This window comes from Vombatus ursinus, unplaced genomic scaffold (assembly GCF_900497805.2).
Source record: "Vombatus ursinus unplaced genomic scaffold, bare-nosed wombat genome assembly UNPS02000577.1, whole genome shotgun sequence".
Taxonomy (NCBI): Eukaryota; Metazoa; Chordata; class Mammalia; order Diprotodontia; family Vombatidae; genus Vombatus; species Vombatus ursinus.
Genome location: NW_020940355.1, coordinates 11,728,796 through 11,753,476, shown reverse-complemented (window position 1 = coordinate 11,753,476; position 24,681 = coordinate 11,728,796). Strand labels below are relative to the sequence as shown.

Here is a 24,681-nt window from a genome sequence, read left to right as displayed (position 1 = left end):
TTTAGCTTGATTGAAGGAAGAGCTTCCTACTAAATAAAGCTTTGAGAAAGTGGAATGGGAGTAAAGCCTTGCCTCTCCCTCACTAGGGGTTGTGAAGAAAAGGCAGGATGATAACTTACTGGGGAGAGGGGATTCTGAATCAGCCATGAGTTAGCCTCATTGCTCTCTTAGGCTCCTGCAGAGATTTTCTGATTGTAGGTTTTTGTGTCGTTCCAGGAGGTGTTGCTTGTAAACGGCTAAATTTTTGGGCATGCCATTGAAGCTCTGGCCAAACAAGGCCACTGGTCACTCACCGCTGGAAGTAGCACTCTCAGAGGCCCTTCTCCATGGAGTGTTTCAAAATAACAAAGTGAGTATGCTAGACATTGATCTGTTAACTAAATTAGATAATTTCATGTTGGGTATCTCAACATTGTAGAACATCTTCCCATCTTATTAGCAGTCCCCTCTCTGGAATGTTTTGGATATATAAAATCATAACAAATGTAACCACCTCATACCATGGCAATATGGTACCTATAGTGTTTCAGTAAAAAAAAAAAACACGACAACAAACCAAACTGATACGCTTACTTGAAACAAAGCTAGTCGCTAATGTTAACAGCTCTTTAGGCAAGAAGATATGGATAATCTAATCTAAGATATTACCATTGCCACTAAGCTAAACTTAAACCTTGTTGATGGTAGGAAGAGTTTAACAGAAAAGTAGTAATATCACCAGCTTGATATAGGGAGTGGGACAGTGGGTAGAACTCTGGGCTTAAAGTTAAGGAAGACCAGAATTCAAATCCAGCATCAGACACACCCACTAGTTATGTGATCCTGAGCAAGTCATTTACTTGCTTTCTGCCTCAGTTTCCTCATCTGTAAAATGGGCATAATAATACACCTACTTCTCAGGGTTATTGGGAGGAGAGAATGAGATAATACTTGTAAAGCACTTAGCAGACCTTAGAGCACTATAGAAGAGTTAGCTATATACCATTAAGATAATTGTGAATATGTTGGAAGTCTCATATTTCACATACAAATATGTAGGATATCTGTTCACATGTATGTATGTACGTACGTACGTCTATACAAGGTGTCCTCCAAAGTCTTCAAGGTCTTCCAGTTATTAATATCTTGTAATTTCACTAAGACTTTTAGGCACATCCTATATATCTACTTATATATCTTCTCTCTCTCTCTCTCTCTCCCTCTCTGTATCTGTCTTCCTCTCTCTCTGTCTCTCATTCACACACACACACACACACACACACACAATCTATTGAATATACACTGAGTCACACTCTCTGTTGTGCCTTTATACCCACATGTCTACACATTTTGTCATTCTTTCTCCCACAAAGCCCCACCTCTCTTCTGACTCACTCAGTCTTGCTGATAACACTGAAAACTGCTGCTATTGTAAATTCTGCTACCCCAGGTCTGATCTGGGAGGAAATTCAAGCTTTTGGAGAGGGGAAGTTGGGTCAGAAGTAGTAAAATCACGTGGTGGATTAGGATCAGTGTTCATGTTCTCTGGAGAAGTGTACCCACCAGTCAGTCAGTAATCATTTATTAAACTACTATGTGCCAGGCGCTGTGCTAAATAAGCATAATGGTATTAAAAAAAAAGGCAAAAGACAGTCCTTGTGAACTCACTATCTAATGAGAAGACAACAAGTGAAAAAGCATGTACAAACCAGTTATGTGCAGGATAAATAGGAAATAATTAACAGAGAGAAGGCACCAGAATTAAGAGGGGTGGGGAAAGCCTTTTTGTAGAAAGTGAGGTTTCATTTGGGACTTAAAGGAAGCCAGGGAAGCCAGGAGGTGGAGCTGAGGGAGGGCATTCCAGGCATGTGGAACAGCCAGAGAAAATGCCCGAATCTGAGACAGATGAAGTATCTTGTTTGTGGAAAAGCAAGGAGGCCAGTGTCACTGGATTGAAGAGCATGTGATAGGGATAAGATATAAGAAGACTGGAAAAGTAGAAAGGGAATATGATATGAAGGGCTTTGGACATGAAATGGAGGATTTTGTATTTGATCCTAAGCCACTATAGTTTGTTGAGGAGGGAGTGACATGGTCAGACCTGCGCTGTAGAAAAGTCATGTTGGTGGCTGAGTGGAGGATGGATTGGAGTGGGGAGAGACTTGAGGCAGGCAGAGCCACCAGCAGGGTATTGCAGGAATCGAGGTGTGAGGTGATGAGGGCCTGCACCAGAGTGGTGACAGTGTCAGAGGAGAGAAGGGAGGTGGCAGGTGCTCAGCCATCAGTAAGGGAGAGGGATAAGAGAGATACCCTACACAGTTAGGTCACAGTCTGTATTACTAACAGCTAATTCTTTCATATCATGGCTGAGAGTGGTAATGGGAATGTACTGCTTCTTCCTGTCCCCCCACCTCATGAACTCTCTAGAAAACCTACTGTCCTGAGAATACAGTGGAAAATGGACACTGGTATTTGGCATTCAGCTGCCAGATGCTGATGTCATGTATAATATAGGTACAGGATCAGAAACAGGAGGCCAAGTCATGAACAGAGTGTATGGAAAAATGGATTTGATAGTGGTCCAATAGATTAAGGGAGAAAGTGTTTTAGTTCTGCGTCATCAGTCAACATATAGTCAGTGATAATAATTCATGGATGGTTATTATTTACGTGGTAGTAAATTATATGTATGTGTGTGTATATGTGCATATGTATATGTATTTATATATACATAAACATACATACATACTTACATTCACACTGTCATTTCTCAATTTCCTTTGTTTGCAGGTTGCGTGTGTCCCTTTTCTTTTAATGAGCAGAAAATTTAAAAATTTCATAGCAACTTTGTTCTCCTGAGCTCATCTTCAGCCAGCCAGCTGTTACATGCATAGCGAACACAATCTCTGTTTTAATGTCAGCCCAAGACAAAAGTAAATAAGAAGGTTCTGTGAGAGTAATGTCATGGATTACAGAGCCAAACATACACGGCTTTGGGATCATCCAGTTGTTCTGGATTAGCTGCTTGCCATTAATGCGCATCATGGGGATCGTTGATGGCCCCAAAGGGCCATCTGGTCCAACCCCGTCATTTTATAGACAAGGAAACGAAGCCCCAGAGGGGTCTTGAATGACTTGCTCGAGATCACATAGATATTAGAGGAAGGATTTGAAGCCAGGACTGCTGACTCCAGAGCCAAAACTCCTTCTACCGCACTTCTCTGCCTCCCTAATGATCCGTGGAAAGTTTTTCATTCCATACCGACTGCCCACTGCCGTCCAGCGGGGTTCTGGCAGCCCTTCATAATCGCTTGGAGTATGCTCAGAAATACAAATTCATCGTTACATTTGCCTAAGTAAGGCATAATTAAAAGGCTAAATCTGCTGCCAAAATAAATCGAATATCCCAAGGCCAGATAGAAATTGCTTTGTTCCTCCCCTTCCCCGCATCTCACATCTTTGTACCCTTCTATCACTAAAGATGATTGGGAGTTGACTATCTGTTTGAATTTATGCACATAACCATGTATCCAAGGTCACTAATGATAATGGAGGACCAATAGGAAACATTTTAATTTTGTTCATTTTTTTAATATGTGTAGTCTAAGGCTGACTGACTAGGAGAAGATCTTAGGCTTTAAAGCTGGAAGGAATCTTGGGTATCAACTAGTTCAGCCTCCTCTTTTTATAGAAAGCGAAACTAAGAACCAGAAATATTCAATAATTTTACTGCCGTCCCACAGGTAGCAAATGGCAGTACCAAGACTTAACGTAGGTCTCTGTTCTTTCGACCATGACATGCTACCTATTTTCTGTGCGTGGCTAAGCTATGACTATTTAGGAGAGGATAAAGATAGACTTGTGATTTCATTGGGATAAGGAAACTTGATTTTCCTATTTTTTATTTTTATAAATAAATATTTATTATAAATGAATATTTATTTATTGTTCCTTATATGTTTTATTGGGGCATCTAGGTGGTACAGTAGATAGAGCACTAGGCCTGGAGTCAGAAAGACCAGAGTTCAAATGTGACCTTAGACACTTACTAGCTGTGTGACCCTGGCCAGGTCACTTAACTAAACCTACCTGCATAAGACTGGAGAAGAAAATGGCAAACCACTCCATCTTTGCCAAAAAAAATCCCACAGACAGTTGGTCCATAGGGTCATGAAGAGTTGGATGTGACTGAACAACAACAAATATGTTTTATATTGGGAGGAGAAAAATCCTTCTGTCAATTCAGATCAATACCTTCTCTATAATGTATAATCATGGAGAGTTGCCTGGGACCATGAGAGGTTCAGGAACCTGTTCAGGGTTGGTCATAGCCTGTATATGACAAGAGGCAACACTTGAATCCAGGTATGCCTAATTCTGAGACCAACTCTGTAGCTACCGCTCCACTCTTATACATGTGTATATGTATGTGTATGTATTTTTCCCCTTCTTAAAAATAGAACTACTGGAAGTATCCTCTTTGCCAGCCTCTGGTTCTCAAGACTTAGGCTCTCCTTGTTTATAATAGGGACATCTTGTTCCATTCTTGACTAGGTGAATGAGTATGCAGCCTGTTAGGTATTTAAGAATGCTCCACTGAGTGTCAGAGCAGAAAGAAAAAAAGATTTTCAACTGAATGCCCCATTACTTCGCATTGATATAGAAAGAACCATCTGTTCTGTACAATTTTCTGGCCATTGGTCTTCACCTCCATTCCATCCTGTTGTTGTTCAGTCGTTTTCAGTTGTATCCAGCTCTTTGTGACCCCATTTGGGGTTTTCTTGGCAAAGATACTGCAGTATTTTGCCATTTCTTTCTCCAGTTCATGTATAAATGAGGAAACTGAGGCAAGCAGGGTGAAGTGACTTGCCCAGGGTCACGCAGCTGAGCTCATGTCTTCCTGACTCCAGGCCCAGTGCTCTGTCCACTGCTCCACCTTGCTAGCTTTCTTTTTCATCCTAGCACCCTTTAAATTTCTCTAAACATTACCTGGAAGAGCCCTTTCTTTGGTGGGCTGTCCAACTCCCTAAGAGACTACTTGGATGACAATCAAACATTTAATTTAAGCTCCTACTGTGTGTACTTCTGGCTCTTGAGTTACTGGCATCACACCAAGTAAATTGTGTCTTTGACTCAAGTCCCTTGAGATTTTTTAATGAAGCCAGAGTTTTTTTTTTTAAACTTTCTGGGACAGTTTCCCCTCTTGTCTCTGTCTTCTTTATTTATTGCTGCACGGCATACTCAGCGTTAACTCTTTCATCCACCAACGTGTCATCATTGATTGGAAGGCATTTGAGCTGCCTCCCAAGAGAGCTTTTCAAACGTAGACTCTTTGCTGTCCTGGGGCCAGGGATGTGTTACACACTGAACAAGCTTAGTGTTCGATGAAAATTGCTTCTGTGTATCAAAGCCTAGAAAGCATCCTTTTAAGCATTTTGTTATTATTGTTGTAAAGTCATTTTTTTAGTCATATCTAATTCTTAGTGACCCCATTTGGGGTTTTCTCTGGCAAAGATACTGCAGTGGTTTGCCATTTCCTTCTCCAGCTCATTTTACAGATGAGGAAACTGAAGCAAATAGGGTTAAGTGACTTGACCAGGGTCACACAGCTAGGAAGCGTCTCAAGCCAGATTTGGCCCCAGCAGGATGAGTCTTCTTGACTCCAGGCCCAGCAATCTATCCACTGTGCCACCCTTTAAATAAATAAATTTAATAAATTGAAGCACCCACTTTGTATGTAAACTTTAAAAAATCCCCAAAACTTCTTTGTTAATATTTTGTTCACTATCAGAATCTTTCTTTCCTTCACAGAAATTTCACGTTGCCTTTTTCCACCTAAGTCTGGGCAACAAAGTCAGATGCAGAAGCTGAGAATGAACGTGCAAATCCTGCTTGATTTGAATGGTATGATGCTCTCAGGGATCGCCTAGACATCCCTTAGAAAAACCCCGAGTAAAGGCGGCCGCGGAAGACAGCCCAAAGATGACCAGCCAGTCTCCAGAGGATCCTGCCGAGTCTCCCGTCTCCGACGAGCTCGAGTGTAAGATCTGCTACAATCGCTACAACCTGAGGCAGAGGAAACCCAAAGTACTGGAATGCTGTCACCGCGTCTGTGCCAAATGCCTTTACAAGATCATCGACTTCGGAGACTCCCCTCAGGGTGTCATCGTGTGTCCTTTCTGTCGGTTTGAGACCTGCCTGCCCGATGACGAGGTGAACAGCCTCCCCGATGACAACAACATCCTCGTCAACTTGACTTGTGGAGGAAAGGGGAAGAAATGCCTGCCGGACAATCCCACGGAGCTGCTGCTGACCCCCAAAAGGCTGGCCTCCCTGGTCAGCCCTTCCCACACTTCCTCCAACTGCCTAGTGATCACCATCATGGAAGTACAGAGAGAGAGCCCTCAGTCTCTGAGCTCGACCCCCGTGGTGGAGTTTTACAGGCCCACCAGCTGTGACTCTGTGGCTGCCGTGTCCCACAACTGGACGGTGTGGAACTGCACCTCTCTGCTCTTCCAGACGTCGATCCGGGTGTTGGTTTGGTTGCTAGGGTTGCTATATTTCAGCTCCTTGCCCTTAGGGATCTACTTGCTGGTCTCTAAGAAAGTCACCCTCGGGGTCGTCTTTGTCAGCCTTGTCCCCTCGAGCCTTGTCATTCTTATGGTGTACGGTTTTTGCCAATGTGTATGCCATGAATTTTTAGACTGTATGTCATCCCCTTCGTAACAGATGCTACAAAAATGAGAAATTTAATGTACTTTGCCGTGTTTGTAGCTTAGTTCATTTAAATTTTTTTTTTTTTTGGTTTTCTTATTTATGATTTGTGTCTCTAACATTAACAGACACATTAATTACATTTTATTGGTCTATTTTCCTCATCAATAGGTATCCTTTGGTTTATTTATAATTTTTTTTCTTAACACTGATAATAAAATTTGATACTTCAACTTGGGGGGTTAGGCTTCAGGAAAGAAACAGACGTGTCCAAGTTAAGCCTTCTCGGAGCTCAAAGGCAACAGTGTCTACCTAGAGAAAGAACAGAGCCTTTCAGGCTCAGACAACCTAATGGGAATACAGTACACCTACGTTGTGTAGTAGCAGAGAGTTGTGCCACAAGTTAATGATGAACTGGCTTCTCTTTGCATAATCATCACTGTTATGTTTATGGAAGGACGTGAGTCACTCCAAGTGAAACTCTTTTGAAGTGTGTATCCACCTTTGACATTTCTGTTGCTACCTTCCCTCAATTCATCCACACTCTTGTATTTCTTTTCTGTTAATATCACCCTCTTTTATTTAATGTGTAATTCAAGATATCTGTCTCCTCTGTACACTCTTCCTGATCCTAAAGCCCCCAGACTAGGGGTGGGGACCTGCGGCCTCAAGTCCACAAGTGGCCCTCTGGGTCCTTAAATGCGGCCCTTCGACTGAGACCAAGTTTTACAGACCTGGGGTTTTACAGAACTGTAAAACTTGGACTCAGTCGAAGGGCTGCACTTGAGGACCCAGAGGGCCACATGTGGTCTCAAGGCTGCAGGTTCTCCACTCCTGCCCCAGATTTATTCTGCTGAGCTGCTCTCTTCTGCTGTGGAGTTCTCTTTGAAAACAATGAGAAACTTGAACCATAAGAGAATTTGTCCATTTGTTCTGAACACACTATTAGTCCTTGAGTTTTTGAACCTCCACTCTTCTGTGAAAAGTACTAGAGACCTTTCATTTTTTTGCTTCAGTATATTTGATCTTTTACCCCATTACTCTTTCAGCCTTCATTCCCTGTCATGAGAAAATAGGTCTCCCTTTCCACTAATTCTTGTAAGGTGAAGAGAAAGGGTGATTTACCAAACAAAATTTGGATCCCCTTGCCTTCCTTGCCCCATGTCCTACCACTCCAATTTCAAAGGACACTGACTTTTTAATTTAATTTTCAACTTTGGGAGATGGAGAGTTGAGAACGTGCACATTCTGTTTTCCTGTGCTGAGTAGCAATAAAGTATGAAGACTTTAGGTTTACATACACGACTGCTGTGTGGCATCTGTGGGTAGGCATGGGGGAAGGAGCAAGCCACATGCAGAGCTGAAGGCTTTGCTCAGGATGTACCTGAAAGAACTCAAGCCATAGTCATAGAACTGGAGGCAGGCATCTATGACCACATTGGTTGCTATCCCAGATGTTCTAAAATCAGAGCAGTCTAATTTATAAAGTGGCATCAAATACTTATGCGAATTATTTCAATGAAAGACATGGGTTAATGTGACCTGAGTGAAGGGACCATTTTCCTTGAAGTGTAGGGAAAGTTGACTACACTTCTGAGAAGAATTGTTTAGCAGATTTTAGGTTTTAAAGTGTACTGTGTCAAATAGAACTAGGTGTACCCAGTGGAAAAAAAAACCTTTTTAAGACCCCCTGACGATGATTAGCATTACCATGTTTGAATTTTTTTTTCGAAGGAGTATTACTAAAGATACTACTTATTCTAGTTTGTGGTGAAATATTTGTCGTGAGGTGGTAGCTACAGTGGGCCCTATTCCAATTTCTTTAGTCAGCTAGAACAAATGGTTATTTCCAGAATAGCTGTATCATTTAATTATATAGTTGTTAACTTTCAGAATATTTATGCCAAGGTCAATTTGGCCAGAAAGAACATGTGGAATCTGGCCTAATGAATTTATCATGAGGTATATATATATAACTAAATAAATTTATGAATTCATAAAATCTAGTTTAGATAAGAGTTCAATGTGAGTGCAACTCCCAGAAAACCATTTGTTCCTGAAGTAAATGTCATGTTTAGAAGATGTTATGTTAGATTTGCATAGTTATAAGGGTTTTTAAAAAATGTTTATTTGGTCTGAAGTGTAACATTCAGTAGATAGGTGGAGTAATACGTTGATGAGATTCTAAAAGTTTGGGAAATTTGAACTATCCGTTTAGCTTCTTTGTGTAAATAATGTGTCTGCAGTGCTCAATTTATGTATCCTCATGCACAATGGTGGTCTTTTTTTTTTTTAAAGTTATCAGTGAATTAACTTTGGTTCAGAAGTAAATTTTACCAGTACCTTTAAAACCTATTAAATAGATAACAATAATAACTTCTCCATGTTGTTAAATGAAAAAGGACAATGCTTCAATATTATGATCACTGTGATATAGTTTTGTTTTGTCATTAAATCATTATTATTTCCAAACTGTATGTTTGTTTTTTGTGATTCAAAGATGAAGTCCTGTGTTTGTTTTGAAACTGTATAAAATGTTAGATTGATTCAAGCGTGTGCATTTTAAGAACATCAAGTCCTCTTGTAAGTTAGGATTTGTTGAATATGATTTATTAGAAGGTTCTAGTTCTCTTGTGGAAGGAAACCAAGGAAGAGGGGACATAAGAAATGGTTCTTTTGTTGCTTAGTTAATTTGCCTAACTTTACTGAGATGCCAAAGAGCATAGAATCTACCTCAGCTGGCGCTGCAAGGTCAGTAGCTAAAATCCTCATTCAGCAAAATAGGACCACACATAGACAAAATAGACAACTGGGGAGGGTATAATTAGTGTACTCTTTATGTAAATTAGGCTAGGAACATATGCTAACCAATAGCTAATGATTACAGATAGTGATAGTGATATCATATTTCTTGGCATAAAAGTAGCAAAAAGTCAGTTAATTGCATTACTTTTAGTTGTTTTTAAAGTGTTGGGGTGATAAATTACAGTAAACCCTTAAGTGTTAATGGAAACCCTTATTCAAGTAAACCACCATTTTAAGACTAAGAAGCAGGGACAGCTTGTGGGAGAGAAAAAGCTTAAATTTCAGCTATCTTTCAGTAAGGTTTGAGAAGAAGGCTAAGAAGAGCAAAAAGGGTCTTCTCTCTCTCACTCTCTCCTCTTTTGTCTCCTCTCTCCCTCTTTCTCCTCTCTCCTTTCTCCTCTTCTTCTTTTTCTTCTTTCTTCTTCTTCTTCTTCTTCTTCTTCTTCTTCTTCTTCTTCTTCTTCTTCTCTCTCTCTCTCTCTCTCTCTCTCTCTCTCTCTCTCTCTCTCTCTCTCTCTCCCCTTTCCTCCCCTCCCCCAATTTTCAGAACTAAAAGATCACCAAAGAGGAAGTACAAGGTTCACTGCCTGGAGGAGATAGTGAAATGCCAAGAAATGAAAATAAAGACAATAAAACCAACTCTCATTTTGCACCAGTTTTCTCTCAATAAGGGTGATTTTCAATCTGACAAGAATAGAAGAAACATGATTAAGAATCAGTGGATTCTTAAGATATTCAAGGAGCTTTCATGACAGTTCCTAACCCCAGTGTTGCTGATTTATTTTTCAGTCTGTCTGACTCTCTATGAGCCCATTTGGAGTTTTCTCTGCAGAAGTACTAGAGTCGTTTGCCATTTCTTTCTCCAGCTCATTTTACAGATGAGGAAACTGAGACGAACAGGGTTAAATGACTGGCACAGGTTCACACAACTAGTAAGTGTCTGAGACTAGATTTGAACTCAGTTCCTTCTGGCTCAGGGCCAGATGTTTTATGCACTGGGCCACCTAACTGCCCCCTGCCCTAATAGAACTGTCCTTGAGGACAGTTTCTTGAGGGCAGGTTCTTGTCCTTGGTGCTTAGCAAAGTGCCTTGTACTTAACTGTGTTTAGAAAATATGTTGAATTAAATAGCTCTAAGTGCTTCATCTTCTGGCCCAAATGAATTAAAATGAGGTGCTGAAAGAATCCGAAGATGTGATTAGTACAGCATGATTGAAAATCTTTGAGGAATCATGGCACACTGAGTTGTTATAAAACCACAGACAAACAAATCTCCCTACATGCAGAATTCTAGAATGGTTTGTAAGCGCCTAGAAAAAGAATGACTCAGCATTCCAAGATAGTGTAGGTTAACCTCATTTGCTTCTCACTGGACTAGTTTTCAGCAAGAGATTTGACAAAGTTTCTTATGATACTCTTGCAGACAAAATGGCCAGAATTCTCTAGGAGGGCCCTATCAAGTCCAGACCTATGATAAGGCACCTTAAGCTAGGTTTGAGAATTGAACTTCTATTTCTCCTTTTAATAATAACAACAACAACAATAATAGTTACCATTTATATGGTGCTTTGAGGTTTGCAAAGAGCTTTATAAATATCTCATTTTATCCTCATCCTGTGATGTAGCTGCTATTGTTATCCCCATTTTACAGATGAGGAAACTGAGACAGAGGTTAAGTCACTTGCCTACAGCCACACAGCTAGTAAATATCTAAGGCTGAATTTGAACTCAGTTCTTTCTGACTCCAGGTCCAACACCCACCATTGCATCACCTAGCTGAGAAAGGTCAAATCTTTTCTCCATAATCCATGAGACATCATAAAACTATGACTTATTTTCTATAAGGATTTCTAGATTAAAATGTGCTTATAAAACAAAAATAATAAAATTATTCTATTCTTGCAATGACATGAATAAAACTATGTATGCTGGCAAATGCAAATACAAAAGAAAATTTCTGCTCTCAAGGAGCTCGTGTTGTCAAATTGATAAAAGGATCCCTGCTCTTCCTCCTACATGTTACACTCTAGATGGAGCTTATTCCTCCTCAGGTCATTATTATCAGTGATTCAGACTAGGTTGTGGGGGACATGTGTATCACATTTGCAGTTAAAACAAAGCAGAGAAGCATCAAGCCTACTATTTCCTTCCCTTGGTCACAGGAGAGATGTTCCTACCCCTCACTAAAGCTAATTCCTCTTCTTGTGTTGTTGATCCCATTTCTTTGTGTGAGTGAATGAATGAATGAAAATAAGCACCATGTGCCAAACACTATGCTAAGTGCTGGGGATCCAAATACAAGAAAGCTTGATGACTGCTCTTCTCAGAGAGCTTACATTCTGATAGGGGAGGCTGTACATATAGGGGAATGGTGGCTGGGGAAGGGAGTTATAGTCTGGGGAGTCATTGAAAATGATGAAAGGAACAATATGGCATTTTGTTGGTACACTCTTCCCAGAGGCAATAGTGGTATTGATTTGATCACAGAGTAAGAGCTAGAAAAAGAGGGAGTAGGGTGAAGATGAAGATGCACTGTCCCAGGGAATGTGGAACCTAGGGACTTACTCTTCTGCAGAAATTCATTTTCTTCCTCTTTGATCATTCCCCTCCATCCCTTGACTCTGATACTAGCTCTTTCATTTCTATCACTGCTGAATTTCTTGAAAACTTTCTTTACTTGCTGCCTCTGCATCGTCACTATTCATTGTCTTCTCTCCTTGCAATGACATGAATTAAAAAAAATTATATACTATGTACACTGGTGAATGCAAATAGAAAAGAAAGTTTCTGCTTTCAAGGAGCTCACGTCGTAATAGGGAGACAATATAGATAGTAGGTTTCAGCTATTAGTCAGATGTTAAGGCCCAGGGACCCTTAGGATACAGGGGTGACGCAGATGGGTGGTAGTGCATCTTCTTTCTTGTCATTTCCATTACTAAAACCATATCTCTTTCTGGTATTTTAACTATTTAACAATGTGAAAGACTTCGGTGGTGAGAAGTGTTTTGTGTCTTCATAGGAGCTGAGGAGCCAGGGCTGCACCCCCCTTCAGAGGCAGTTGCCAGGTGCTCTCTAGTTCTGATTTGCTTCTCTGGACAATGGTCTCTCGGGTTGGGGCTGGAGGCAGGGCTAAATGTCTGGGGCTGAGTGCTGCTGTTCCACCCACTCAATACCCTCTCCCCTCTTGGCTTCAGAGACAACATACTCATGGTTCTTCTACCTCTTCTTTAACAGACCTTTCTCTGTCTTGTCTTCTTGCCAATCAGTTAATGTAGTTGTTTGTCAACCACATTATCTGTTTCTGTTGTCTACTCTCACATCTGGCAATCTTAGTTATTCTCATAGTGTCAGTGATGTAGATGACTCCTAATTCTATATCTCATGTCCTGAGCTCTAAGACCATATCTCCAGCTGCCTACAGAAATCTAGCACAAGCACATCCAGCTAGTGTCTCTAAAGGAAAGATAATCATCCTTGCCCCTAAATCTAGTCTTCCTTCTGACTTCACTATTCCTGTTAGGATTTCCTCTTAGTCTCCAATACTCAAGACTTATTTCTGACTCTTCTCTATCCCTTATTTCTCATATCAATCAGTCAACATTTTTAAAGTGCCTACTATGTTGCCAGGCACTGTGCTAAGTGCTGGGTATGCCAGAAGAGGCAAAAGACAATTTCTGCCCTCAAGGAGCTTGCAATCTAATGGGAGAGGCAACATGTAAACCAATATATACAAAGCAAGCTATATGCAGGATAAATAGGAAATAATTAACAGAGGGAAGGCGCTAGAATTAAGAGGGGTTGGGGAAAGCCTCATCTAGTAGGTGGAATTTTAGCACTGTCCCCTCTTCCCCTTCCCACTTCCACCACTCTCATCATCACCTGCATGGGCTATTATAGTTGCCTCATAACAAGTATTCCTATCTCTTCCCTTTCCAGTTCATCCTTCACAAGAATGCCAAAATAGATATGGTTCTGTCCTTTATGCCAAGAGATCTTCAGCAGCTTTCTATTACCTATTGTGTAAAGTTCAAACTCCATTACCTGGCATTCAAGGCTCTTAACAATCTGATGCCAACCCTACTCATGTGTTGTTATCTCATATTCTTTCTGGGCATTCTATGCTCTAGCAAAATTCAATTACTCTCTGTGCTCCAAACAATTCTAACATTGTAGCTGTCTCTGTACCTTGGTCCATGCTATTCTCATATTGGAAAGGGCTTTCTTTACTTCTTGACTGTCTACCCATCCTGTAAAGCTTAACTCAAATATAGTCCCTGCCTCCACCCCCAATTTCCATCAGCAATGACCTTCTTCTTTGTACCTTACATACATTATGTTTTGCCTCTTTGTAATGTATCTCATAACATTGTATATTCATCTATGTTTGTATCTTATCTGCCTACTATAAGGTAGGAAATTTATTTTAGTTAAACCTTACATTTTACCCTCTTCCTCCAATATGGTGCACTGCACTGAGGAGGCAGCTAATATTTATCTGATGAATGAATGAATGAAAGAATGAATGAAAATGGCCCGAACATTTGATTCAGGGTAGATATTTCTGGGCTCTGGTTTTGTTGTTCACAAATTCTACCATAACAGTTTGGCATAAGTCAATTAACCTTTCTGTTTTCCTAGTTTAGTCCTTTGCCTCATAAACTGGAGATAATAAATCTTACCTTCTTCCCGAAGGTATTAAAGGAATTAAAATGACTTGTTTGTCAATGAAAATGTCATGTTAATGCCAAGCAACATCATTAGTCAATAGCTGAGCAGCTGGCTTTGTTAAAGACTTAGGCAAAATAACACAATATTCTTTTCTTTCCATTCTCTTTGAATTTTCTGTTGTTTACTAAAATTTTCCCCTCAAAAGCCAACATCATGTTTTTATGAAAGACATATTTGTAAAAGAGAATCCCTCCATTCCTCAGTCAGATGGTAATTGCTGATGAGAGCACCATCTGAGAAATGTTATCCTTGTTGTTGTTTTTCTTCTTGTTCTTCTTGTTCTTCTTCTTCTTGTTGTTCTTTTTGTTCTTCTTCTTCTTGTTCTTCTTGTTCTTCTTTTTCTTCTCCTCCTCCTTTTTTTGTAGTGGATTTGTCACAAAATGAGTACTTCAGCCAGTAATTTCATCAGGAATCTATTAACATTTACAGTAAACCACATCACTAAGTAATTAGAGATGATGCCCTAAAAAAAAAAATCAGCTGTTTAATAATATGATTTTCTGGCATCACTTTCATTTAGCATAATTTTTAATTTATTTCAGCTTTTTATGCTGTTCTACAGTCCAATCGATTTGTTAGTATAGATTTTTTTTTGCTTGTGTAAGCAAGAGTAAAAAAAAACTCAACCACAAATTTTAAAGTTATTTTCCAGAACCAACTTTAGTAACCTGCTTAAAGGGACCAGATGATGTCCTTGGAGTCCATGCAATGGCTCTGCTCTCAGTATGTGGGAATAGGATTGGGGTGTGACCATCTCCCCCTGTTGAAATTCTGTCTGTCTTGAAAGATAGACAGGCTTTCATATGATGCTGCCAAGTTCGAAGTGTGAGAACAGTGGAGAGCAGATTTAGGACAAAACAACAAACACAGAGTTCTGCTGTTCAAAGATTTATTAATCATAAAATCTGATCTACCCTAAAACTCTCACATACATTCTGTCTCTCAGTCCACAATTCACTCTTCCTCTTTTCCCTCTCCACAGGTTTCTGTACATTCTCACACAATCCATATTTACCTATAGTTAGCTAAGACATGCAGGGTTAGCCAAGTTCCTGATGGCATCACAAAGAAGAGGAGTTATTGTAGTTTTTATACAATGCCTCTTACTTCTTTGTTTTCTTATAGAAATTCAAAGGGGATTTGCATAGCCCCTTTGAACTGGACATTTTCTATACAGGCATACCTTAGAGATATTGTGAGTTCAGTTCCAGACCAACACAGTAAAGCAAGTATCACAATAAAGCAAGTCACGTGAAATTTTTGGTTTCCCGGTACATGTAAAAGTTATGTTTACACTATACTGTAGTCTATAAAGTGTGTGATAGTATTATGTCTAAGAAAATGATGTATATACCTTAATTAAAAATACTTTATTACTAAAAAATACTAACCATCATCTGAGCTTTCAGGGAGTCATAATCTTTTTGCTGGTGGAGGGTCTTGCCTTGATGTTGATGGCTGCTGACTGATCAGGGTGATGGTTGCTGAAGGTTGGCGTGGCTGTGGCAATTTCTCAGAATAAGACAACTATGAAATTTGCCACATCAATTGACTCTTCCTTTCACTTGAACACTTAGAGACCATTGTAGGGTTATTAATTGGCTTAATTTTAATTTTGTTGTGTCTCAGGGAATAGGCAGGCCTGAGGAGAGAGAGCAAGACAGGATGGCTGGTTGGTGGAGCAGTCAGAACACACAAGATTTATCAATTAAGTTTGCTGTCTTATAAGGGCACAATTTGTAGTATCCCAAAACAATTACAATAGTACCATCAAAGATCACTGATCACAGCTCATCATAGTAGATATAATAATAATGAAAAAGTTTGAAATATTGCTAGAATTACCAAAATGTGGCATAGACATGATGTGAACACATGCTGTTGGAAAAATGGCCCCAGTGGATTTGCTTGACGTAGGGTTGCCACAAACCTTCAATTTGTTAAAAAAAAAAAAAAAGCAATATTTGCAAAGTGCAATACAATGAAGTATGCTTGTATTATTTTAAGGCCTCTTTCTTCTTAGCTTGATGCCACTATTTGGCTTAAGTCCATCAGTCTCCTCTTGATTATCTGGCCCAGGACTGAATGATGCCCAGTCTAGATGGGCTATCTTTGATGATAGATTGTTATCTTTTCAATAAGGCTTTTTTTGGGTCATTTTAACAGTTTCCCACAGACTGACAAGTATAAATGATACAACACACAGCTATAAATGCATTTACCCAGACTTCGTTAAGATTCTACGTATTTGCTCCATTCAACAACAAAATCAGATCAATTCTGATTTTCTGATGCATTCTGATCATCATTTTTTTTATTGTTACAATTACTATCAACTTATCATAATTATTGATAAATCAGAAGTCCATAGCAACCCCACCCCCATTTTTAATATTATAGTCATTTGTGAATTTATTTTATCTTCTCCTTGATACTCCAAGGTAAGAACTTCTCATCTCAGCAGTACATAGCATAATGTGTTGTGCAAAGTAGACACTTACAACATTTTTTAATGAATCTCTGAACTGGGAATACTCTTGCCTTTGTCTGAACTCTTCTCTGTCCGTGGAATGCTAGGAGGTAGAATACACTTTCACTGTGCTCATCCTGTTCTTCCACTGTAATTGCATATTCCAGTGAATAGTGTTGGTAGGGAGCCGGCCACTACAATTTCCAAACCTTGATAATGAGTCATATACAGGCAACTCCATCATCTGTGGTAATGGAAAACAGGAATCTAGACTGTTCCTGCTTTTTCCTCACAGTGCTTTCTCCAAAATTGTGTTGTAAAGGAGATTGTTATAAGGTATATCATATTTTCTCTTAGGAATATTGTTATAATTGGAGGTAGCATTACTTACCAATATATGTATATATATATATATATATATATATATATATATATATATATATATATATATATATATATATATATATATATACACACACATACCCACATGTGTATGTACATAATAATGGAACATAGTACAGTGATGATTTCTGTCATAAAATAGACTTAAAAATAAATTTAGTTAACACATTGATAATTTGATGGTGTCTGATATATTTCAAAGTTATTTAACACTTTAAAATGTAAGTCTATCATATCATAGATTTGACTTAGAGAGTTAGTAAGCCAGGAATAAACTTCATTGGCAATGATTTTGCTTACTGTCTTAGAGTTGATAGCTCAGGTTTTAAACAACTATTCAGAGGTATTTGAACAGATGCCTTCTTTTACTTTTGGGTAGATTTCTTCATAACAAGTTGAAAAATTGAAAAAAATTCCATTGATCTTAGAGCTTCACTCAAAGTAGTATATATTCAATAAATGTTTGTTGCTATCATGTATCTATATCAGCTTAGAGGGAGAACCCTTCTAGAGTGCACAGGGATCTCTCCTTGTCCCTATACTAAACATTTTTGTTAATGATTTGGATAAAGGGATAAATGTCATGTTTATAAAATTTGCACATGACACAATGCTGGGAGGGACAACTAACATATTGGATGATAGGATCCACATTTTGATGGACTGGCACAATTGAATCTCATAAGATAAAAGTTAACAGGGATAAATGTTTAACCCTATACTTGAATTGGAAAAAAATTACAGAATCAGGGAGGCATGTTTAGACAAAAGTTCATGTGAAACAGATATAGATTTTTTCATGAACTTCAAGCTTGATATGCAACATTTGCAGCCAAAAAAAGCTAATGTTATTTGAGGATGCTTGAGGAGAAGCATAGGGTCCACAAAACAGAAGGTGAGAGTCTTTCCGTATGCTGCTCTGGTTAGATGCTGGAGCATTGTGTTTAGTTCTGAGGGTGACATTTTAGGTAGACTATCAGGTCGGAAAGCATTCAGAACAGGGTGACCACAATGGAGAGATTGGAGGCTATGCCACATGAGGTTGGGTTGAAGGAATCTAGGGATGTATAGTCTGGAAAAGAGAAGACTTAGTGTAGACACAAGACCATGTATAGATTTTGGAAGGGATTTTAGAGGTCATCCTTACAACCTGTTTTCATGTATCTGAAGAGATGTACAAAAGGGATTAGGTGGTGTGTACCCAGAGGGCTGAAATAGGATCAGAGTTGGGAAGCTGCACAGAAGTAGGTTTTACATAGATGTAAAAAACAGCAATAAAAAACTTCCTAACAATTAGAACATCCAGTAATGGAATGAGCTGTTCTGTGGAGGGCCCATTGTGTGTCAGCTCCTTGATAAAACAACACTTATCAGATCTTTGTAGTTGTCTAATTATGGCTGACACTTTGTGACCCCAGTTGGGTTTTTTTTTTTTGAGGCAATTGGGGTTAAGCGACTTGCCCAGAGTCACACAGTTAGTGAGTGTTATGTGTTTGAGGCTGGATTTGAACTCAGGTCCTCCTGACTCTAGGGCTGGTGCTCTATCCACTGTGCCATCTAGTTGCTCCTAGTTGGGATTTTCTTGGCAGAGATACTGGAAAGGTTTGCCATTTCCTTTTCCAGCTCATTTTATAAATGAGAAAACTGAGACCAACAGGGTTATGCGACTTTCCCAGGGTCACACAGCTAGTAAGTGTCTGAGGCCAGATTTGAATTCATGAAGTTGAGTCTTTCTGACTCCAGGCCCAGCACCACTTAAAGCTGCCCTGCCAGCTCATTTGCATGAACTTAAAAAAAAGACAATTAAAAACACTAACAAATTATTCTTCTCTCCACATCATTCTGTTCTCACCACTATGTCTTTGAAAAGGTTGTTCCCCCTGCCTGGAATGTTCTTTCTCCTTACCTTTGCTTCAGGGAATCCCTAGATATAGTTAAGGCTCAGCTTAAGTACAGCTTCCTCTGGGAGGTCTTTGTCCTTCTCTCTCAGCCAAAGTTACTTTGCATATATATTTTTTTATCTACTTATCCCTGTGAATATTGATCTCACCTGTTCTACCGCTAGAACGTGTAAGGTCCTCCAGGGAAGATTCTATGTTCATTTTTGTCTCTTTGTCCTCAGTACTTAGCACAGTGCCTGGCACATGGGAGATGCTTCATAAATGCTTGAGTTGAGTTGTCAAAACTGGATTTGGACTGAATCTTACTGTATATCCATTGTTGTCTTTGTCTTTCATAGCATGAAGGTAACGAGAAAGAAGTTATGAGTTTTAATTGGGCAGTATGGAGTGGGTAGAGTGGTGAATTGGTGAAATGGATTTGTAGTAGGTGGGAATTGCCTCTATCATGGATAATTAAGCTTTCAGTGACGATCCCCAAATCTAATTTTAGCCAGTAGTTGAGCCACTTTCTTTATTAAGTCATCACTAGAATTTCTGGTTTCTGGGACATTTCTAGAATTTCTGGGGCAAATATACAGAGATTAGAGGAGAGAACTCCTTAGGACATAAGACCTTTGGAGGGAAAGACCCTGGAACATGTCCTTATGTAGGTGGGGGTCAGCAGAGCACCCAGGATACCCTGGAGTCATTGCTAAGACCTGAGCAGTCATTTTTTGGCCAGCTGGAGGGATCGGGGTGGGGTTAGCGAGGAAGAGGTTCACTTGTGGTATGGAAAGGCCCCAGGATCCTACCTTAGCTAGCCTTCAGAATGGGCCTTCTGAACTTTCATTGTGGTCAGGGCTTCTGTCAATCCTCTCTATTTGGGTGTAATTGTACTGTGTTGGGGAGGGGAGAAGGCCTGTCCCCAGAGGGTCTAAGAGGCCCTTCAAGCTCTAAACACTCCTCAGTGCCTGTTTCAGCCACCTCTGTGGCTGTCGGAACAAATTGTTCTCATATGTCCATTCTGCTGGGGGAAGTCTTCACGTGCTTGGGGTAGACATCTCCTTAACTTTCCAACAGGTTTGATGCCTGCTGGCTACCCTCAACCCAGTTTAGCCCATATAAGGAGACGGTTTTACTGAGGTATGGCTGTTGTGCATACTATAGCATCTTAGAGACAAAGGTGAGAGCTGGGTGAAGATGGACACCTGAGGTGGATGAACAGTCCTGAAGGGGTCGGCAAGCCCTCACACCAGAGGTGCACGTCCTCCCTGAGCTCCCATACACATCCTGGCATAAAAAATGAAAACGATAATTGCATTAGCTACCTTAAAGGGATGTGATGATAAAGTGCTTTTGGAATGTTAAAGTGCTAGATAAGTGTGAGCTGTTGTTACTATTTGTTCTGTACTTTTTTTTTTTTAAAAAAAGGCTGGATCTGAGATTTCATCAGTGTCAGGAACTCCCTGGATGAAAATTCCTCTACTGGTGTGTACGGGCAATATATAGCCTTAGAAATTGCCATGGGCACTGAGAAGCTGTGCCTTGACAAAGATCATCCAGCTAGTATGTGTGAAAAGCTGGATAGGAACACAGGTTTTTCTGACTCCAAGTCTAGCTCTCCATGTAGCACACCATGCTGCCCTGACCTTCCCAATCATATTGAAAAGGAGCTCAGTTTGTTGGTCTGGCTGTTAACATGAAGATAAGCACTTCTAGCCCACAGCAAAAACAAATGGAGGGCATTTCCATCAATGGTATGCTATTCCATGGAACCAAAAAATCTTCACTTTGAAGGGAAAACATTACAAGACTTATCAGGTTATTGTTTATTTTTTGTTTTTGTTCTACATCTAAGCCTATGGTTTCTTCAGTGTGGGTTGTTCCTTTTTTTTTTTTTTAAGCTTTCACTGTTTTTACATCATTGCCAGAAGCATTGCCAATATTTGCTTTGAATTTATTCTTCATGCATCTCTGACTGCTTTTGCACAGATCTGGGAATGCAAAGTGTAGTTGAGTCCAGCACATCTCTAATATTCTGCCAACATCATGAGGAGGGTAAGTGGGTTCATCTGATCAGCAAGAACAGGGCAGGCATAATTGCTAAATTATATATGGTCACCAACTATATCAAAACATTCTAATGTACTTAAGTTATATGGGGACCCAGGACACTCTTGACTCCATTTTCAGAATTTTTTTTTCACTATGCCATGTTTGTTCTCATTTTCTTGTGAAGCTGACGCTCTTAACACAAGGAAGCTGTCCATATAACAATTTTGTGAATCAGCGTCCTTGTAGAATTCCCCATAATGTATGTTTAGTTGTTGATCTTTGGTTATTTTCATTTTTCAGTCTCATGTTGCTTTAATGACCGAATTGGCTTTTGTCACCTCTTTAGTATTATAGCAAAGAATTGGAAACAAAGTGGGTGCTCACTAGTTGGAGAATGGATGAACAAATTGTGGTTTATTAACATGATGGAAGGTTTTGCATGGCAAAAGATGATGAAGACAATAGATTCAGAGGATTCATTCCTATGAATTTTCCCATAGGTCTGTAGGGCTCTGGGAAAATAATTTTTCAAAACACAAATATTAAAGCCATAATTTATGGCATTGGATCTATTCTTTAGGCACTTCTCTGGATGTCATCAGATTTATAATCATTATGACATTGCTAAGCTTATGAGGAAATTTTCTTGTGTAGTATAGGTCAAAATAATTTTTTTCTAAGCCCTAAAAACATTTTTTAATAAGAGGATCTTCCTCAAGTTACAGTTAGTTGACAAGCTGATGCACTTGAACTTTTCTTGAAAAGTTGGGTGAATTTTAAAATAAAGAGAAGTGATACATGTGGCATTTTAAAGATTCAAGAGACCTTAATTCAATTCAACAAATACTTATTAAATTCCTATCATGTAGAAGGCACTGTGCTAGGCACAAATGATATAGATATCTAGTATACTGGCCCTATTTTCAAGAAATATACAACTGAATATAATTAAAATGTCTTCAATACTTTGTAGGAACATGAGATTATAGACTTATGATTAGAATGGCCCATAGAAGATTTCAAATCCAACCCCCTCATTTTATAGATCAGGTAACTATGGAATATAAATGCTAAGTGACTTGCTGAAGGCAAGCAAGCAGCTAAGATGGTATTTGAACCAGGGTCTTCCTGATTCCAACTCCAGTGTCTCACCGATGAGGGTGCTTCCCATTGATAAAAATTGCAAACCATATATGCTTTTTCATCCTGTTCAACTCTTGTCCATGATCTCTTAAAGACACTGGAAGGTGAAAGAAGAAGACGACAAGATGGTGGATTTAGAGGCAACCCAGTGGAACTCTCTCAACATTCCCCTCCAAACAACTTTAAAATAATGCCTCAAATGAAATTTTGAAACACTAGAGCCAACAAAAGGTCAGTGTGAGACATTTTCCTGGCCTAACAAAATTTAGGAGGTCTGCAGAAGAGGTCTGGGATACTGGGGGGGAAGCCTAACTGGAGCCAACACACAGTGGCAGCAATAGCAGCCATAGCAGCAGCAGCAGCAGCTTCAGGAGCTCTCAGCCCACAGATGGTAAGGGACTTGGACAACTGGTCAGAAAGAGATTACAGGGGACCTTTTGTTGGCACTGGGTACAGCTGGTACTGATTGGCAACTCTATTGCTCATACAAAATTTTGGGTTGCAGTTCCATGGCAGAGAGAAGTACTGGGAGTTGGCCACAAGGGAGTAGGGGCTCTGGTTGCAGTTCCAAGGCAAAGAGAATGCTAGCACTTGTGGCTATGAGGACCACAAGCCCTTGCTGGATGAAGACTAGAGCACAGAGCAGGGGAGCAGTGACCAAAAACCAAAAACTTGTAGACCTCCAGAACTAGCTCTGAAAATGGCAGCACGAAAAAGCGTAAAGCCTGGGACAGTGCTTTCCCACCCACCTGGTGACCAGAGCCCAACTTTAACATAAAGTTCAAAGTCAAGAAATAGGCTGGGAAAATGAGCAAATTAAAAAAAAAGAACTTGATCATAAGAAGTTACTGTGGTGGCAGGGAAGTCTAAGACATAAACTCAGAAGAAGACAACAATGTGAAAACAGTTACTACCAAAGCCTTAAAGAAAAATGCTAATTGTACCCAAGACTAACAAGAATTCTTGGAAGAGTTAAAGAGATAAAGAGTGGTAGACAAAAATATAGAAAAAGAGGTACAAAATATCACTGAAGGAAAAATTCCTTAAAAACTAGAATTGGGCAAGTGGAAGCTAAGGACTCCTTGAGACATTAAGAAACAATAAAACAAAGAATGAAAAAATTTAAAAAGTGAAATATCTTATTGGAAAAACAACTGACCTGGAAAATAGATCAAGGAGATAATTTAAGAATTATTGGACTACCTGAAAGACATGATGAAAGAAGAACCCTAGACATCATGTTTCGAGAAATTATCAAGGAAAACTGCCCTGATATCTTAGTTCTTAAGGGTAAAATAAAAATTGCAAGACTCTACAGACAACTTCCTGAAAGACATCCCAAAATGAAAACTCCCAGGAATATTACAGCCAAATTACAAAGCTCCCAGGTCAAAGAAAAAATACTTCAAGCAGCCAGAAAGAAACAATTCAAATATTGTGGTGCCACAGTCAGGATCACAGAAGATGTAGCACTTCCATGATAAAAGGGTGGAGGGCTTAGAATATGATATTCTAGAAGGCAAAGGAATTAGGATTATAACCAAGATTAAGCAAAGCTGAGCATTTAATGACATAGAAGATTTTCAAGCATTCCTGATGAAAAGACCAGAGCTGAATAGAAAATCTGACTTTCAAACACAAGATTCAGGTAAAGCATAAAAAGATGGATGAGATCTAAAACATAAATCTTACAAGGAAGTTGTAGGAAGTAATTCAAATTATGTGTATGATTCAGAACAACAGAAGCATTTGCATTATGAATTGAAAATGAGTAAATAAATGAAATGTCATACAAAATTGGCCCCAAAGAAGAGATATGAGACGGCCATGCCCTTCTTGCTTTGTAGAGGTGGGGGACTATGGGTATAGAGCACTTCCTACAACATTGAACTTTATGGTTAGTTTTGCTGAACTATTCCCCTCCCCTCCTCGACTTTTAAATTCTTTATTATTTGGAATGTCTCTCTGAGAGAGAAGGGTATGTTGGGGAACATAGATGATATAAAAACAAAGATATCAACAAATTTTTTTTTAAAATTAAAAAAAAAAGCAACAAAAAAAATCCTTGAAAGTGTATCTACTTAATGCAGTGGAGATCATTCACTTGTTTTTAACATTCCCTGTGTACCAGTGCACCTCAGGTAATTCCGGAAGTACATTTATTATGTCTTTATATCATGACAAGACCATCTATTTCCTTTTCTGGCTATATTTCCTAGATAATACTATCTCTTGGACATTGTGGGCAGGCCCCTACTGTTAATATGTTGTAGCTGACATATCTACTTTAAACCTTTGGGTCACCTCCAATTTTAATTCTTTGTAGTCTGTGATATTCAAAGATTCATAGCCATGAATCATTGATTGGGAGAACATTCATTTTGAAAAGATAGATTTTTTGCTGCCTCAAAAAAAGCATCACATTGAAGAGATAAAAGGCAGTGTAGTAATTGAAAGCAAAATGAGACTAAAAAACAAAAAAACCAAACAAACATGCTTTGTAGGG

At 39.3% G+C, this 24,681-nt stretch overlaps 1 protein-coding gene across 1 annotated transcript; it reads left to right on the top strand.

Moving 5' to 3' along the window:
• Nucleotides 1-261: 261 nt before the first annotated feature.
• On the top strand, nucleotides 262-6,705 carry RNF182 (ring finger protein 182). The gene is made up of 2 exons (XM_027862130.1): nucleotides 262-349; nucleotides 5,791-6,705. The coding sequence occupies exon 2, from the start codon at nucleotides 5,962-5,964 to the stop codon at nucleotides 6,703-6,705; it is 744 nt and encodes a 247-aa protein (XP_027717931.1). The 5' UTR covers nucleotides 262-349; nucleotides 5,791-5,961.
• Nucleotides 6,706-24,681: the final 17,976 nt, after the last annotated feature.

What these genes read in the sequence shown, in the direction of transcription:
- RNF182 (XM_027862130.1), top strand. Translation starts at nt 5,962, where the DNA reads ATGACCAGCCAGTCTCCAGAGGATCCTGCCGAGTCTCCCGTCTCCGAC.